Source organism: Pelobates fuscus, chromosome 4 (assembly GCF_036172605.1).
Source record: "Pelobates fuscus isolate aPelFus1 chromosome 4, aPelFus1.pri, whole genome shotgun sequence".
NCBI classification, from domain to species: Eukaryota; Metazoa; Chordata; class Amphibia; order Anura; family Pelobatidae; genus Pelobates; species Pelobates fuscus.
In genome coordinates this window covers 148,704,403-148,724,442 of record NC_086320.1, presented here as the reverse complement: position 1 = coordinate 148,724,442, position 20,040 = coordinate 148,704,403, and the positions used below count along the sequence as shown (strand labels likewise).

General features: G+C 43.7%; 1 protein-coding gene across 1 annotated transcript in view; it reads right to left on the bottom strand.

The window, feature by feature from the left end:
* The window catches only part of RIPOR2 (RHO family interacting cell polarization regulator 2), a 215,268-nt gene that overhangs the window by 93,215 nt on the left and 102,013 nt on the right, over positions 1-20,040 (bottom strand). Inside the window, exons 10-14 of the mRNA XM_063451670.1 lie at positions 12,229-12,354; positions 11,150-11,298; positions 4,474-4,603; positions 4,013-4,159; positions 407-1,087 (exon numbers count right to left, since the gene is read on the bottom strand). Of these exons, the coding sequence (XP_063307740.1) occupies positions 407-1,087; positions 4,013-4,159; positions 4,474-4,603; positions 11,150-11,298; positions 12,229-12,354 (1,233 nt within the window). The remainder of the gene's footprint in view (positions 1-406; positions 1,088-4,012; positions 4,160-4,473; positions 4,604-11,149; positions 11,299-12,228; positions 12,355-20,040) is intronic.

Below are 20,040 nucleotides of genomic sequence, written 5' to 3'. Positions count from 1 at the left end.
TTAAGTTACAGCATTTTAATACACTATAGACATTACTGTGGCAGAATTATGGAAAGGTTTTTGATTGCCATTTCAATTAATGAATTATTTCTAAGTCACAGAGACAAGTAAAAATGTGTCTGGCAATTTTGTTGCACATCTTCCTGGCACCTAAAAGGTAGAAAGATCATGTGTGGATATCACTTACTACTGGGACAGTACACGCTTCATAAATGACTTTATGATTGTTGACACAGCGTCTCAAGTTACGTTTATAGCCGACTATAATGTACATAGAGTTAGTAAAGGCTTCACTTGCTGGGAACTTTGTAACATTAATGGCAAGTCTCTGACAAAACATAATTTTGGCAGAGTTGAGCATAAGTATACACTTTAATAGCACAGTTGGGGTTTTTCATTCACTTACTTTTAGAACATCCTCTAGATGAATAATTTCTTGATACAATTCCTGATATTCTGCATATTGATCTTTGCAAGGTTCCAGAGTGAGAAGCAGGCCTTGCAAAGACTCCTCTAAGCTTCCATCTAAATAGGACCTATATGCCTCAGATTCACTGGCCATGGAACAATCAGACTGCAGCCTTTCTGAGATAGCTGGTATTTCAGTGGATGTAAGCCTTTTAACCAGCTGCTTGGTGATATTACCTTCACAATTGTCCAACTCTACTGGCTTCAGCTCTGAAGCCTCTTCGGAGTCTTGTAAAACTGAAGCAGAGTCATTAGAAGCTATGAACATATTATCCACATGAGGTTCAGGATTTTGGCAAACAGAGATATCAGACTTGTCTCCAGCAACATCTTCCTCATTTTCGTTTATATGCTCTGTATGGGACTGTGTGTCTTGAGATTGTGAACTTGATTCAGCAGAAGACCTGGCACTCAAGTGTTCTGGTTCCTCTGAAGACAGGTCACTGAGGTGTTCTGGCGGTGTGACAGTGATTTCAGGGTTGGAGTAGCCCAGGGACGAAGAGGCAGTCGATCTTGGAGGAGTGCATTGACCATTAGGCAAGTCATCAAAACTTAAAGAGAGTGTCCTCTTCTCAACCGAGTCCACTTCATTATCAAAAACATCATCTTGCAAATTTGACTGAAGGAAAAGAAAATATCACATTATAATACACACCAAATTTTATTATGAATGCATCTAAATAGGGAAAAGGGGGTGGGGGAGAAACAAGAGCAAAATTAAGTTGTTTTGAGTTTTGTTTTTATACTTCTTGAAAAATGTAAAGATAATGAAACAATTGGGTTTTGCCGCTTCGTTACTGCCCCTAGTTTATGGTACACATTACAATGGATTTACCACCTTGTAAACGCATCATTGCGCTTCTGCACTTCTCAGGATTTGATGCTCCTGCAAGACCAAAAGTAACTTTTACCTTCTATGTTCCACCCATTCTATTTTCATGTGGATTTTAGGTCACAATAAAAAAAAAAGGTCAATAGGGTGGGGAGAAGATGTAGAAAGTTATTATGGTTAATACAATGCTTTATTGCCTACACCCTTCCTTCGCCCACCCAACACATATAAGACAATTGGATGTGCCCTCAGAGGCTATTCAGTGAATGTTTACTAATTTTTCTGATGTTGTATTTTGATAGATGCTTAATTAGGTGGGGAAGGGTCCACCTTTAGAAATATCAGAAAAATACAAATCCTCCTTGAGTCAAATATCCTAAGTGAGGGTTGGTCAGTTCGGGTAATGCCAGTTGTACCCTGGGTATGGACCCTATGAACAAAGGTTAGAAAATATTGAAGTGTGATCCCTATATAGGAGTCACACACTGATATTTAAATTAACAAATCACCCTTCAATATTTTGTAACTAAAATTCCAACTTTAACTTGAATTTGGAAATGGGCAAGGACAAAAGTAGGTAAAAAGTAAATACATTATTTATGGGTTACTTACTGTTACTATATTGCCAAAAATATATACACATACATACAGCAACTTCAAGGCTCACAGAATGTATAGTAATAGGTTTCTTTTTGCTTTTGTAAAACTAAACTAATGCAAAAATAATGAGTGTTTAGTTACAGTATATGATCATACATGGGATACGCCTGCCACAACACCTCTTGTTATGAATATATTAAGTACCCAAGAACATGGATAGTTTATTGAAAACCAATTTATGGCATATCATTAAGGCTTTACTTGCACAATTTAAAAACACTTTTCTAGTAAGGAACCTATACTTGCCAATTTTTTTTATTTTTATTTTTTAAATTATTAACCAGTATGAAAGTCTGTTAATCTAATGAAAAAAATATTTTTGGCATGCATGTACTGTATCAAATAAATCTGCCACTTTTAGAATTATTTCTGGAAACGGCAGAATATTTCTGAATGGATATTAAATGCCTGCAAAACAGTGGAAAACCAAATTGTAATTAAAAAAAAAAAAAAAAAATTAAGTTCTGAAAATTGTCTACCTTCCACTTCTGTGGATGAAATGTAAAATGACCTGTTACCCAAGACAACTATACATTGATAGAGATATATACACACATATACATATACATACACACACACACACACGTCGAGCCAAGATCCCACAGTCAAATAGTACCAAAACATGGTATGAATGCATCACCTTAACGGTGGTCAACAGACCATATGGCACAAAGTTTTGCACCTCACTTAATTTGGTGGATATTCTAAGAGTGCTAGTGCAACGGCCTTGTATTATGTACCAAAGAAAGAACTATGACCACCAGCACCTGGGGTGCCTACTACGTAACAGAGCACAATTTTACCACAACAGAGCCACTAGAGGAGAGTTTTTGGCAGAATGTAAACATTTCTGCAACTCAGAAACAGACAAAGGGACATCTTTTAAGCACCAAAACTACTGCATTAACATGTAATTGATTTGGTGCTGAGAGTGTTCCCTTAAAGGAACACTATAGGAATACAAATCTATATTCCTAACTGAATAGGTCCCCCCTAAGAAGAATAAGTTTATAACACTTTAATCAAAGCTCCCTCAATGTTGGCTAGGTCTCCTCATTACACAGCGTCACTGCGAAGGTGTGACCTAATGTGTGTGAGCGGTGCTCTCAATAAAGCTTCCCTATTGGGGTGCATTAAATCAATGCATTTCTAAGGGGAATTTAAAAATGTTTGAAATCCTCAAAAATTTTAATTAAGTTAGGTACCAGGAAATGCCACTGGAAGACAGCCATTCGAGGTTGGAGTTAACTCTGCAATTCTAAAAATGTGCAATGTTTTACATTGCAATGTTAGACAGGGGCACTGCACTAAAACCACTTCAATGAGATGAAGTGGTCTAGATACCTGTGGAGTCCCTTTAACCACTACAATAAAGAATATTGGTTATGTCCCTTAAAATACTCTGCTATTTTTTTTAAAAGAAAATGACATATCCCTACAAATACACACACACAACATTCCATTTAAATGTAAAGTTGTTAGGTAGCAAGCTAACTAAATAGAAATAATAATTTGCAATGTATCTTCTGCAGTAAGACAAATGATCACATTTTCTTTACAAAAAAAAAAAAATTATATATATATATATATATATATGATGCATTATATTGATGTTTAAGCTTACTAAGGTAAATAATTTCTACAGGTTCTCATATCATCAGCAAGAGTAGACTAGACTTCGCTCTGGAATCCAGAGTTGCAGCAAAGCTTGTTGCATATTTATGTCTTTTAGAGGCAGAACCTGTTTATACCATTTATAAATACGTGGAAAACTTGAATGTCTCCAAACAGAACAGCAGTGCTTTTTTTTTTTAAAGTTTTGAATTCTGTGAAGGACTGGAAACTTGCATAAGCATTTAATATGCACTTTAGATTTGAAAAAAAAAGTGAATATGATTTTATAAACGTACTAAGACACACAGTTTACTAGAAGCCACTAAGAAATATGGAAACGCCAATAGACGGCCACTGAGCGCATGCATGCAATATATAAATAAGTCACATGACTAACAGTACTCGAAGAGACACACAGATCAGCCCTATTTAACTCACGTATCTCTCTCGGCCTGATCTAGGCCTCAGCCTGAGAGATGGTAGGTCACTAAAAGAGCGACTGCGCCGGAGCTTGTCAAAGAAAGTCTCCTGAAGCGCATCCATAATTGACAAACGAAGCCTGTCTTGTGGAGGATTCAGCCATTTCTTTAGCGATTAAAAGCAAATAAAATGTTAGTAAGTAGAAAGTGAAGATTTACCACAATACAAAAATATTTGCTAAGCTTTCAAAAAGGTAGAATAAGTGTATGAGGGATACAAGAACAAACTGCCAGAAATGGGAGTCTTTAAATAAATAATGAAAACAAAGTTGTTGCATGCGGTTTTGTTTATGGAAGTATCTGAATACACAAGACCTGTCAAACCTGAGGTACAATAAGTTAGCACTGAAAAGGCACCATAAAACAAGATTGTGCCAATAACCATTACTATTGTGCATAATGAAAATTAGGTAAACTTACAAAGAAAGAGTGCTCCTTAAACGTGGGGGTTTCAGGTGTGCCCTGGCTGTATATAGAAACTCGTCTTTGGACAGCGGATGCTTTGTTTACATTGCCTGTAGACGGTGTCAGATCCTCTGTATCAAATGGGCTGCAACAAAATAGACTTGCATTGTGAGAAATCAGCATAGGCACGTTTTGAAAATACAGAAAAAGGCTGAAGTACTTATGACTATCAATTAACTTCAAGCATTAAATTAAACGATCACTATAGGGATAGGGTCAGGAACCCAAATATGTATTCCTGACCCTATAGTGTTAACACCACCATCTAGCCCCCCTGGACCCCTCATGCCTCCAGAAATATAGTAAAACTCTTACTGTATTCAAGCTTGAAGCTGTAAATCTACATGCTGTTAGACTCTGAAAAACAAGCAGTCTGCTGACATGTGGTAGCCTGATCCAATTACAGTGCTTCCCCATAGGACTGGCTGAGACTGACAAAGAGGCAGAGCCAGCATGATTCAAACACAGCCCTGGCCAATCAGCATCTCCTCATAGAGATGAACTGAATCAATGAATCTCTATGAGGAAAGTTCAGTGTCTGCATGCAGAGGTAGTGTCTGAATGCTGCCCTGTGCTCTGCTGACAGCAGATCTGAGTGGATGGATGCATATTATGCCTCCATCAACTCCGAAGTCCCTCTGGTTCACCCCGAGTGACTGCAACTGGAGGTGTTCCTAGCTTTCAATGTAAACACTGTATTTTCTCATAAAATACAGTGTTTGCATGAGAAAGGCTGCAGGGAGCTATAGTTCTCACCCGAACAACCTAATTAAGCTGAAGTTGTTCAGGTGACTATAGTGTCCCTTTAAGCTTAACCTGCTAAATGTTGATTTAGCAGGTTAAGATGTGAACATGGAAAGATATAGTAACACATTAGTATGGACTTCTATAGTGTTTAATAATTGTCAAGTTTACCATTTTCTTTTCCTTAAAAGGACACTAAGCATTAAAAGAACTTTAGTTTAATGAAATGGTTTCGGTTCATGGCCCTGCAGTCCCACTGCTCTATTCTCTGCAATTTAGGAGTTAAATCACTTTGTTTGGGCAACACTAGCAACACCTCCCTTGGCTGTGGCTTACACAACCTCCCTACAAACTTCCTGTACAACAAAGATCCAAATTAAACATACTTTGCAATACAGGAAGTTTAACAATTAAAATGTGTAGAGCCAGTGTGTGTGAGAATACAGTTCAAATAAAGCGGGATACAAGAACTTCTACAGTAAACACTGTTCTGTAAGATCTGATTGAAAGTGTAACCATATTTTTCATAGAGACTGTTCGTCACAGCCAGAGAAAATGTGGCTAGGGTTGGAAAAGCAGAAACAGTGATTTAACTCCTAAACATCAGAATCGAGTAATGAGATTGTAGGGGCATAATCTATACACCAAGACTGCTATATCATTTAACAAATTATAGCTCATTTCCCTATCAAAGTATATAGTAGTAAAGTTGCAAAAATGTATTATTGGACATCAGAGTGGCTGGGCTTAAAACGGCACGGTCATGCCGAACTTAACTTTCATTAATCGATTCCTCTTCTCTCCCTCTGTCAGGATCTGTTCTTCCTTTCTTCCGGTCTGCTCTAGTTTTCTTTAAAACATAAGACAAAGTAGGGACTACTTTGTCTTATGGAGGTTTCGTAAGCTTGACCAGCGGAGGAACAAAGTGTGCTCCGTTTCCTGTGGCCAAAGTAAATTTCCCACAATTCTTACCTTTCCTCAGTGATCTTGTGATGCTTCCGGTCAGTATTCCCGAACGTCCTGTCTTAGACAGAATGCCAGCGAAACCACTGAATTTCGTCCTAACAGAATGAGAACAGTTTCTCCATTCGAGTTAGGACGCAATTCGGGACTTTGTTCGGATCGGAATTTCATTCAAATGAATGAAATTCTGATCTGATCGAGGTTGCATCTTGCAGCCGCTTAGTAGATAACGCCCTAATTCCTCACGGTATTAGGGAACTATCTACCAAAAGGCCTACTGTCCTCGCCCCCCAACCGCCGGGTGGGGGCCCTAAATAATAATAAGGGTTGGCAACCTATTGTCCTCCCCTCCGGCCCCCACCTATGAGCGGCGGGTGGGGGCCCTAAATGAAAAAGGGATCCAGGGAGACCTATTGTCCTCCTCTCCTTGCCCTCACCCGTGGGCGACGGGTGGGGGCTAAGTGTAAATACCCCACCCCCAGATGACCTGGGGTCCCCAAGCCCCTAGTCACTTCCCCAACCCAAATTTGTTTTTAATATAGACCTACCTACCTCCCTCACCCTAAAAATAGTGAGGGGGGGGAACAATAAAACGAAATCCCTGTAAATAAAAAAATAACTAACATTTGATGTATTTTCTAAAAAAAAAATTCAGCCCTATAAAGCCTTCCCATGCCCTGCATTTAAGCACAGTTCTCTCTAATTGTTTGGTTTAAGCCAACCAACCAGAGTGCTCTGACAGGTAAATGAAGAGACTGACAGGTAAGGCTCTACATTTAACTGTCACAGCACCCTGATTGGTTGGCTTGAAATCCAACCAGAGTGCTCTGTGTCATTTTACACAGCGTGGGAAAGTTGTTTGGAATTTTCCCATGCTGTGTAATTTAACTCTCACTCTGATTGGTTGTTTCAATCAACCAATCACAGTGTTAGGAGTCAAATTACACAGCATGGGAAAGTTCCAAACAACGCTCCCACGCTGTGTAAAATGACACCAAGCACCCAGATTGATTGGGTTTCAAGTCAACCAGAGTGCTGTGACAGGTAAATGTAGAGCCTTACCTGTCAGTCTCTTCATTTACCTGTCAGAGCACTCTGGTTGGTTGGCTTAAACCAACCAGGGCGCACTGAGCCTAATTGCAGGGCGTGGGAAGGCTTTAGCGAGTAGGTACGTTCAGGAGATTTTAATCTCCCTTATGCTATTATGGGGGTCATATTGAACCCAAAGAGTGAGGGAGAACATGGGGGCTTAGGAAGTGGCGGGGAACACAGCTCCCTGCCATTTCTATATTTACATATTAGTAGCTCCCTCCTTGTAATAAACCAAACAAACTAACGAAGAGGTCTTCGTTCATTCGTTTGAAATTTCTATTTGTTTATTCATCTTGAATGGATAAAATTCCTGTTCGCATGCCCAAGTGTTTAACTGGGCATGCACGGGAATTTCACAGAGCTATCTAATGTGGGCAGGTGACGTGTCCCACAGGGACTTCATCTACCCATACGAAGATGGCAGCGCCCAGGAGCTAGGTCCAGGCAGAAAATAAAGATGCAAAAATAGGTAATATGGGGGACTTAGGGGCATTTGGGGGTGACTAGGGGGACGATTAGATGTAGTTGAGTCAGGAGGGGGGTTAAAAAAAAAAACTGAATTCGGCCATGACAGTGCCGCTTTAATACTCAAGAAGAATATCAGGCCTACAACTAGCCAAAAGTCAGGACAATGGAGGCACACAAATACAATATAATTAGCAGAGTCAGGATATCAGAGGTGAGAATAGCCCAAAAAAACAGCAATATAAAGATGAATAGATAAATGTGCTTTTGGGCGAAAGAACCACAAAAGGGCACAGAAAAAAAATAGGACCAGAGGTTTTACATAATAAAGGAATGAAGTTATCAACTTGGGTTATCGTGAAAATGTCAAAAGGGTATGTGTATGTGCAAATGTACTCTACAACATATCGACTGGCATAAACTCCTTAGTGAAAAAAACACTGAGGATAAATGGAAACTATTCAAACAAATATTACAAAAGGTAAATTTCTCAGTATGTACCATTGGGTAATAAACATAAAAAAAAAAAATTAAAAACCAATGTGGCTTAGTAGAGAAGTAAAACAAGAGATTAAAAATAAGAAAAGGGCATTTAAAATGTGACACATCAGAGCCATCCTATATAAAATACAAGGATAATAATGCTTGCAAAAAGGCAATTAAAGTGGCTAAACTAGAAAATAAGAAATTGATTGCCAAAGAATGCAAAACCAACCCATTTTTTTTTTTTTTTTTTAAAGTACAGCAATTCTAAAAAAAAAAAAAAAAAAAAAAAAAAAAAGTGTAGGCACACTGGAAACAGAGATGGGTTTGTTAGCTAATGAAGACCAGGAAAAGGCAGGCATTTTAAATAACTTTTTCTTCAGTATATATTAATGAGGATCCTATGGCAAGATATATGCAAATGATTGCTGCAAAAAACTTGCAGATAACTTGTGATTGGATGACTCGAGACAAGGTGCTACAGCTGTTAAAGTAAATTAATGTAAATAAAGCTCTGGGGCCTGACATTATTCACCCACAAGTATTTAAGGAGCTAAGTGGGAAATAAGTGAACCTCTGTATTTAATTTTTCAAGATTCTTTTGTTTCAGGTATTGTACCGGAGGATTGGAGGAAGGCAGATGTCATTGGTATATTTAAAAAGGGTTCAAAATCCTTGCCTGGAAATTATAGACCTGTGAGCTTAACTTCTGTGACTGGGAAAATATTTGAAGGGCTATCAAGGGATAATATTCAGGAATTCATTGGGAGAAACTGTGTTATTAGCAATAATCAACGTGGTTTTATGAAAGATAGGTCATGTCAAACTAACCTAATTGCATTCTACAAAGTAAGTAGAAGTATAGATCAGGGTGTTGCGGTGGATGTGATCTACTTGGATTTTGCCAAGGCATTTGATACGGTTACTCGCAATAGGTTAGTCTTCAAACTAAAATAAATTGGTCTAGATTAATATTCTTGTTCTAGGGTAGAACATTGGCTTAAGGATATTTTCAGGCTGGACAAAAGTGGTAAGTGGTGTCCCTCAGGGTTCTGTTTTGGGACCGCTTCTATTTAACATATTTATAAATGATCTTTAAATAGGCATTGAAAGCCATGTTTCAGTGTTTGCAGATGACAAGACTTTGTAAAGTAATAAAATGTGAGCAGGATATTGCTTTGCTGCAGAGGGATTTGGATAGGTTGGGGGACTGGGCACTAAAATGGCATATCACATTTAATGTAGAGAAATGCAAAGTTATACACTTTGGGGTCAAGAATGCACAAACAACTTACACCCTAAATGGTAGTGAATTAGGGATAACCACGCATGAGAAGGATTTGGGAATTGTTATAGACAACAAATTAGGCACCAATATGCAATGTCAATCTGCAGTTGCTAAGGCCAGCAAGGTTTTGTCATGTATAAATAAGGGCATAAATTCTCGGGATGAAAATATAATTTTGCCTCTTTAGAAATCGCTGGTAAGACCACACGTTGAATATGCTGTGAAAGTTTGGGCACCTGTTCTAAAGAAGGATATCATGACACTAGAAGAAGTGCAGAGACGAGCGACGAGCTACAAAATTGATAGAAAGAATGGAGCATTTTAGTTACGAAGACAGGTTAAAAAATTTAGATCTCTTTAGTTTAGAAAAACGGAGCCTCAGAGGGCATATGATAACATTATACATATAATTTGTGGCCAGTACAAACCAGTATCTGGAAATCTATTCATAAACAGGGTTATACAGAGGACACGAGGTCACGCATTTAGGCTGGAAGAAAGGAGATTTCATCTAAGGCAAAGAAATGTTTTTTTTTACAGGAAGATTAATAAGGATATGGAATTCTCTGCATACATACTTGCAAAAAAACATAACATACAGGGATATCATTTCTAATCAGTGGGGTAATAGCTGCTTGACCCAAGGAGACATGCAACTGCTATTTTGGGGTCAAGAATTAATTTTTTCCTAGTTTGTTGCAAAATTGGAAGTGCTTCAGACTAGGTTTTTTGCCTTCTTTTGGATCAACAGCAAAAATATATGTGAGGAAGGCTGAACTTGATGGACGTAAGTCTCTTTTCAGCTATGTAACTATGTACAATCAGTTATCGGCATAGGTGCAGACAGGATTTGGACATCACTTAAGAACATATGTCTATAGCGTCCAGCATCAGTGCTACTTTGGAGATAGCAGAGAATGACATCTGATGGATTCAATACGTACGGTTCCAAACATTATTATCTTAGCATATAACTAGTTTAGACAGATTGCCAAGGACCAAAAAAATAAATGTATAAAATATTGGTTGTTACTTCCCCGCCATTCCTAAACTCTTTTTTTTTTTTTTTTTTTTTTAATCTCTCAACGTGGTGCATATCCATTTTCTCTACTCTTGCAAATGGTACAGTATTATCTTTCTACGTACACTTTTTAATATCCACCATCAGGATGTAGAGGACATGAGGGGTTTCATACAAAGAGAAAGATTAAGAGATTATAGGTAAAGGAGAATAAGGTGAACTGTATAAAAGGAATTTGGATCTGGATAATTAAGAAGACACTCATGACTTGGGAAGCTGAATTTGGAAGAATATTTTCCTAGTCATTAGGATAAGTGCAGTCTAAGAGGTATAAATAACAAAGAAATTTGTATTGAATTAGCCAGCCACATGGAAAACAAGCCAATACAATCTGTAGTGCCATAGATTAGACATCACAACCTTAACCCCTTAAGGACACATGACGTGTGTGACACGTCATGATTCCATTTTATTCCAGAAGTTTGGTCCTTAAGGGGTTAAAAACATTGTTTTCTAAGTCACATGCATTCAAGAGACTTCTGGATTATGACTGTTTTTCCCATCATGGTACGTACCACCATGTTACTTCAAGGTTAAGTTTTATGGTGCCAAGATCATTTATGTCAACTGCAAGAGCTTGGGGTCTGGCAGAGAACAAATCCTTTGTTTCACAAGTAACACTTCCAACTAAGACATGAGTAGCAATTCCTTTAAGTTCTGTAACCTAGAAGACAAACAAGGTCATAGATGTGTTATTTTTGTTAAACTTCATTCAAGTATGTTGTGCATACACACACTTAAGCAAAATGGAGATACTACTTTACATGTTTTAATGGTAATGCAAAAGAGTGAAGGAAAAGCAGATGGAAATATATTATAGATTATAGTGGACTAGGCTCATACAGGGATTTTTTTTTTTTTTTAACACAGAATAAAGGTTATGTTAGACCATCAGACAAGCCATTAGAGGTCAAAAAGATTCCAAGCTTTAAAATCAAAATAAATAAAAAACAATACATGTATATAGTCTCCACACATTAAAAACCTTTAAGAAACACTCCATGCGCCATAAACGTTACAGTTCGCTATAGTGGTTATAGTGCCAGGAATGCCCTTGTGCACCCCAACACCAAGTAGAGTAGATGGTGGGAACCGCACTCCTTCCCAGCAGCCACGGGTGCTCCAGAGCAGGACCAGCAATCCCAGAATAATAGGCAAAGAAGAAAGACTCACAGGCACTCCGAATTCAAGCCGCAGGCAGTTTTATTGTAACAGAATGCAACGCAACGTTTCGACCATAAAGGTCTTTTTCAAGCTTGAAAAAGACCTTTATGGTCGAAACGTTGCGTTGCATTGCATTCTGTTACAATAAAACTGCTTGCGGCTTGAATTCGGAGTGCCTGTGAGTCTTTCTTCCTTCCCCAACACCAAGTAGTCATACGGTGTTTCAATGGTTTGCCTTTTTGTTTTATTTTCTAGACAATGAGTTAAGTCCTGCTCTACAGTGTAAGAAGTGAAAGTGGGAAGTGGTGCCCGACAGACGACAGGTAAGAAGACAAACCATTCAAAAACAGTATGAATGGAGGGGGTTTGGGTTCCATTAAAGAGTACCCTTTTATCATACATTACAGCAGATTAAAAAAATAATATTTACCTTAATTGAAATTAAACCGTTAATTAGTGGAAGAAAGAACATTTCTTCTCCATCCCAACTCTGCTTGCCATTAACCTCTATTTTTCCTTTTAATTTCCATCGCTGACGTCCATATCTCATGAAAATCTATATTAAAACAGTACAAGCTTGTTGTAATTTGAGGAGGTTTCCAGTGAAAAGATTACATTTTAAAAAGGTACATTTTACAAATGCTTTTAAAATGCTTATTTTTAAGCACATTGTAAACATTTTGTGCATTGAGAAGTTGCTTAAAATATATATCTCAACAATGACGACACAAGAAGGGAAAATAAGGGGCGTGGTTACGGCTCTGACCAAGATGGCCGCATAGAGAGATAGCTCCGCTCCACCAGACCCCGACAAGCTGCCCTCTAAGCATTTAAATAAGCCAAATGGGTCGCACTAAGCGCCCGGAGCAACCTCAGACCCCTAGGAACCTCCAACAGGGCCCCCTGGACGGGTACCTGCATCCGCAGCCGGGGGCCAGCGGAGAAACGGGAAGCCCCAAAATGGCGCCGACCACCCCGCCGGGGTCGGGCGGCACCGCCCTTGAGAGGATTGAGGATAGGCTGGAGAGTCTGACCGCATCTATGGCCACAAAGGAAGACCTAAAGTCACTTACCTCCGCCATCCAAGACACCCTCAGGGCTGAAATAGCGGGGATCCGCTCAGAAGTCACGTCCCATGCTGGCCGTATCACACGATCGGAGGAGGCAATTGAGGCCCTCACGGCACGCCAGACGTCTGCCGACACGGCAATTGCCCGCCAAGGCTCTATGCTCCTATCAGCGAGGAGGCACCTCGAGGACCTGGACAACAGAGGACGGAGGTGTAATATCCGCATCCGGGGGGTGCCTGAGGCTGAGGGCACGGACGAAAATGTGGTGGACATACTCACTGAGCTTTTCCACACTATCCTGCAACCAACATCGCCGGAGCATATAGAGTTCGAAAGGGCACACAGAATTGCGAGACCCAGATCCCTGGAAGAGGGTCCGAGGGATCTCATATGCTGCCTACATTCCTTCCCCATTAAAGATAACATTATGAAGAAGGCCAGGGATAGACCGACGTGGCCCTATAGAGGGGCGCAGGTTGCTCTATACAACGACTTGTCCCCACTCACGCTAGAGGCCCGGCGGGCCCTCCGCCCGGTGACAGCTGCACTAAGAGAAAACAACATACCCTACAAATGGGGGTTCCCCTTCGCTTTGCTGACCAGACACCACAACCACTGGATATCTATCCGCTGGCCTGAAGACGTCCCGAGGTTCATGGAAGACCTGGGCCTTCCAACTCCCATCGTTCCCAACTGGATCCTGGGACCAACGACCCCTATGTCGAGACCGCAGAGAACATCCCGGCGGAGAGAAGCCCGCTCCCCCTCCGCTCGGCCTGCAATACGGCGTAGGAACCCGGCGTCCCCTGAGGAATGAACATCGTCCCACCGACCTGCCCCCCGGACCTCACCTGAAGCTGTTGCCATCTGCCCCCACAGTTCGTTTGGGCCTTGACGGGACGGCGCACGCTTACAGGTATGGTGAGCCGCATTTGGGCGGGGAACGGGGGGGTCTGTGGACTCGGGGCATGGCCCTGCGGGCCTCATCGGGTGACTCTCTCTGCGGCTGCCCTGCCACCCTTCTTACCTGGGGGGAAGCTTCTCTTCAGGGACCTGGGCATGCATGTTTTTTTTTGTTTGTTTTTTTTTTCTCTTGGGGGGGATCCCTTGGGCGAGGGCGCAGACATCCACCTCATTGACTCGTGCCCTGAACTGCACACCAAGATTCCTGGCTTCCGCACGGTCAAGTCGATGTGACCTTATATGTATACATTATAAGGAGGGAGAAGCGAAAGGGCAAAGGGAAGGAGAGGGGAGAATACTTATTTTAGCCTACTTTATTTCATTCTAATTATTAATATTATTATTATTCCTTTATTGTTATTATATTTTGTCTCATATCACCTAATTACGCAAGATGCAGCATGTACCTATACGTGGGGGGAGCGGGGCGGGGGACACATATGTGGGTTTACAATGCAATTGTTGTTATGTCTCTACCTCTTGATTGGTGCATAACTGGGATGCGCTGGGTATGACGCTGACTGGAGACGCAGTTTAATGGTACCCCGCTACCACCCACCACCCCCTCCCCCACCCTGCCTACGCCCCCTATCGCTGACCGGGAGGGAACTCAAAGACACGCCTACTATATTTTAACTCATATCACCTAATTACGCATGACTCAGCATGTACCTATATATGGGGGGAGCGGGGCGGGGGACACATATCTGGGTTTAAAATGCAATTGTTGTTATGTCTTTACCTTTTGATTGGTACACAACTGGGATGCGCTGGGTATGACACTGACTGGGACGTAGTTTTATGGTACCCCGCTACCACCCACCACCCCCCCCCCTCCCCCACCCTGCCTACGCCCCCTGTCGCTGACCGGGAGGGACCTCAAAGATACGCCTATTATTATACCTCATGTCACCTAATTGCGCATGAATCAGCATGTACCTATATGTGGGGGGAGCGGGGCAGGGGACACATATGTGGGGTTAAAATGTAATTGCGGTTATGTCTCTACCTCTTGATTGGTGCATAACTGGGATGCGCTGGGTATGACACTGACTGGAGACATAGTCTTAGGGTACCCCCCCCTCCACCACCCCGCCTATACCCCCTGTCGTTGACTGAGAGGGATCTCAAAGACACGCCTATAGGGAGGTAATAACGATGTCTAGACCGGGGGAGCCCTCCAAACCCCCCCCCCCCCCCCCTTTTTTTTTTTTTTTTTTAAGCTGTTGCAATCCTCTTGTTAATGCATATTTCATGGTCCAAGCACTGAATCTGTGTCACCGACTGGCACTCCCATGAGACAGAACAGACTTTTCCCTCCGGGTGGGTGGACTGGTAGAGCCATCGCTGCCCGTAGGTGATGCCCTGAACCCCGTCCCACTAGTACGAAGACACATGACTAAACACAGAGACCGGGACGACGTTAGGATGACGAATGGGAAAGTACCCCCCCGTCCGGGGGATTCGAGGGGGACACTGGGGGTCTGAGACGTAGACGATAGCCAATATACAATCCATTTATACCATTCCCGACGCTCCTGAGAAACTATGACCCCTCACACACAGACCGATCTGTCTGGCTTGAAACTAGCTCTAGGGGGTCTGGTGGGGCGGACGAGCCCACTGTTAGGTATATCAATTCTCTTGGGCAGAGCCTGACGCGCGTTTCCCACATCACACACTCGTGCTACGAGTTGGGCAACTGGGCTGTGGTTGCTCTCGCCTTCAGGGCTGGAACCAGGGCGAGGCACCACTAGCGCTGGTTGCAGCACGAGTCCTACCATTAATATCACTATATACGGGGTTACACTCGAGATACCTACAATCCCGGAGTGACCACCCGAGACACAAGTTTCCACTTTTTGTCACACTAGAGGGACGCTGACAGGCCCCGTTCCCCGGGCACCTGGACCCTGACCTTGGACCCTAGAGCCTTTGCTACCTACCTCTCACTCCTTTTACTTATCTCTTCCCCTCTCTACCTCCTCTCCCCTTCCTACGGTGATCTGTGTCGAGCTTGGCTGCTCTGTCGGCTGACCCCTGGGATCGCGGGCTCTCTAGGTCCACTAGTGAATTAGGGTAGCACCGACACCACGCTACAGGTATGGCTTACCAAAATACACCCCTGAGGGTACTCTCGCAGAATTGTAGGGGCCTCAACATACCTGAACGCAGGACTCACCTCCTGAGGGAACTGAAGAAAAAACACGTAACAGTGGCCATGATTCAGGAAACCCACTTTAAGGAGGGCGCAGTGCCCCAGCTAAAAAATAGACACTATCCGAATAATTTTTTCTCTAACCATTCGACGGCCCACAAAGCTGGAACGGCCATTATACTAGCCGCTGAGCTCGAATTTAAGGAACTCGAACGTACCCAAGACTCCCAAGGTCGATACCTCTTTTTAAAAGGAATCATAGCAGATAAGATATACACACTGGCCAACATCTACGCTCCCAACCGACGCCAAGCTCCTTTTCTCCGGAATACTTTACACATTCTGGAGGACTTCACAGACGGCATCCTAATTGTGGGGGGAGACTTCAATGTCCCACTAGACCCAGTGCTGGATTCCTCCTCGGGACACAGCTGCATCCCACAGAGCAGTATCCGATCTATACGCAGATCACTGGAGGACCTGAGATTGGTTGACTGCTGGAGGACGCTTAACCCTTCGGTGAAGGATTATACCTACTATTCCGCCCTTCACAATCGCTACTCGCGCATTGACTATCTCTTTATAACACAAGAAGGTCTCTCCCGTCTACTTAGGTCAGACATAGACCCTGCCACATGGTCGGATCACAGCTCGGTCTGGATGGAATTGGAGTCTCCCCTGTTCCGCCCATCGTCCTGGACCTGGAGACTCAATGAGGCTCTACTACTGGATCCCGCCACTACAGATCAAATAAACCAGGAGTTGGAACTTTACTTTCGCGAAAACGATGTACCTGAAACGTCACCGATATCTGTGTGGGAAGCCCACAAAAGTGTCATCCGCGGCTCTTTTATCCGCATCGCGTCACAAAAGCGAAAAGCAACCATGGCCGAGATGACCGACTTATACCGGAAAATAACTTCACTGGAAAGTCGACACAAACGGTCACAGCTGAACGAAGTCTATGGGGAACTGATGGAACTCAGGAGAAAACTTAGAGACCTCATCACACGAAAACATCTTCGCACCTTACAGCGTACAAAAGGGTTTTACTACGCCCACGCTAATAAGGGGGGGAAATACCTGGCCAGGCTGCTAAAGGGCCCCATGCCCCGCAGGCAAATACGGAAACTAAGACTAGCCTCCGGCGAGGTGACCCCCTTTCCGCAGAAGATAGCTGATGAGTTCCGTATTTTCTACCAAAACCTTTACAACCTGCGGACGACACGAGACGAAAGCCGATGCACGCATATATCGGACTATTTACTCAACACAGTCACCAACAAGATTGACCAGGACTCAGCATCCGTGCTTGATGCACCGATTAGCTTGGAAGAGCTGACGGCGGCCCTCAAAATATCCAAATCAGGCAAAGCCCCGGGCCCGGACGGCTTCTCGACAGGCTATTATAAGAACTTCTCCAACCTCCTGCTGCCATGGCTGACTAAAGCGATTAATGCGGTGGGTGAAGGAGGGAACTTGGGCGCGGAATCCTTAGCGGCGACCATCACAGTTTTGCTCAAGCCAGGGAAGGACCCTCTGCTCTGCGGAAGCTACCGTCCCATCTCCTTGCTAAACACCGATGCCAAATTGTTTACGAAGGTCATAGCAAGCAGACTCAACCACCTCCTACCGGACCTGATTCACGTAGACCAAACAGGCTTCATCCCGGGACGAGAGGCTAGGGATAGCACACTGAGGCTATTCTCCATCCAACAACACGCCAGGAGGTCGAAGGCCCAACTACTCCTCTTATCGACTGACGCCGAAAAGGCATTTGATAGGGTCGACTGGACGTACATGATGGCCACTTTACAACAGATGGGATGCGGGCAGAGGTTCCTCACGTGGATATCAGCCCTCTATAGTAAACCGCATGCAACCGTAAGAGTCAACGGGTCTACGACTGCTGCCTTCGGGATTGGTAATGGCACCCGGCAGGGCTGCCCTCTCTCGCCACTTCTGTTCGCAATGACACTGGAACCGCTTCTCCAGGCGATTCGCTTAAACCCGAACATACATGGATATGAATGGCAAGACACACACCATAAAGTAGCCGCTTACGCGGATGACCTCATGTTCTTCGTTAGGAACCCGAGGACAACGCTACCTAGCCTACTCGCGGAATTCGACAGATTTGGTAAGATCTCGGGCTTCAGACTTAATCTCTCCAAATGTGAGGTCTTGAATATCACGATCCCTACGGAAGACTACACGTCTCTTGACTCGCAGTTCCCATTTCGGTGGTGCTACGGCAAAATGAAGTACCTGGGGGTCTGGGTGGCCACAGCCCCAGACGATACTTATCAAATCAACTTTGTTCCCCTCTTGAAGTCAATAGCGGCCGATCTGAATAGATGGTCATACCCGCACGTAACATGGCACGGCAGAGTAGCTGTACTAAAAATGAATATCTTACCGAGAGTTCTCTACCTCATGCAAACAATTCCTCTGGCCATACCGAGCACCTTCTTCTCCTCACTGAAAACTGCGATAATTAAGTTTGTGTGGCGCGGTGGCCGTTCCAGAATCCGTCACGACATACTTTGCCGGCCGCGGAACCACGGGGGACTGGCACTCCCAGACTTCAAGAAGTATCACCAGGCCACGATATTACAGCGGATACTGGACTGGCACCTTGACCCCTCGTCGAAACAATGGGTAGCGCTGGATAAAGGCCTACTCGGACCATCGCTCGAAATGGAGATATGGGGGACTGCACGGGGACGGATATCCAACGAAGACAACGGAGGCCCGATACAACAAACGCTGCTCGGATGGCGGTCGCTGAGGAACATGGGCCACATCTCGCCTACTCCCAGCCCCATGATCCCGCTGACGCGTAACACGTCTTTGGGGGGCGGACTACCATCGGACGCATGGCCCATTGCGAGCACTAGGAAATACATTCCCATCTACCAAATTCTCGAAGGGGGCGGAATGATAGACCTTACCACGCTATTGGGAACAAATCCCAGGACTCCCCTCACGGTCCTCAGATATCTACAAATGCAACATTATTACAACTCGATACCACATAAAGATCGCTTACATCGGGACCTTACCTGGTTTGAAGACCTCTGCAACCAGGGCGCCCCACTTAGCCACACAATTTCGGCTTTATATCAACACTTACTTATCGGGGACAAAACTCAGGCATCCACCTTTCGCCGTCAATGGGAAGAACAACTTGGAAAGGTATTTACACCTGCACAATGGGAAACGGCATTGCTATGGCAACAGAAAAGCTCTATGAGTTCATACTACCAGGAGGTCAACTACAAATTGCTCTCATTGTGGTATAGAACCCCTACCTTGCTGCACCGGATCTTTCCATCGATCACCCCATTGTGCTGGAGATGCCAAGCAGAACGCGGCACGCTGATACACATTTGGTGGGAATGTAGGGATATCGTCCCATACTGGGCGATGATTAAAGGTGCCATAATTGACATTTTGGGAGATATCCCGGAATGGAACGCAGAACTGGCCCTCCTACACATCTCAACGCAATCCATCCGGACCTATAAAAGATCTATATTACGCCACTTGCTTAACGCAGCCAAAGCCAGTATACCAGCACACTGGAAAAAGAGCGACACGCCGACAAAAAAAGAATGGATCCGCAGAGTAGAGGACATACATGGAGCGGAAGACATTCACGCCTCCCTGACTGGCCGTGCAACGAAACATATGGAATTGTGGCTCCCGTGGTTCACATACATTACCCAGTATAGACAGACAACTGATTCCATTGGGTCCGCGGACCGGGGGGCGGCTGGCGTGGACTCTGCTTGACGCAGAGCACCTCACCCTCTATCCCTTCCTACTACACCTACTTCCTCCTGTCCCCTTTCCCACCTCTATGATTGCTGGGTTCAGGGGCCCCGGGACCTGGGGGAGGGGGGCCGAGATCATCGTGAAGTGTTACTGACGCACGCAAATCTGCCTCACTTTGACACAATAAGGGCTCCTGACCCACACGGACCCGCTCACCTGCCTAGGTTTCTGGGGCGCGCGAGACGCGCCCAGACGCACACACTGTTACCAC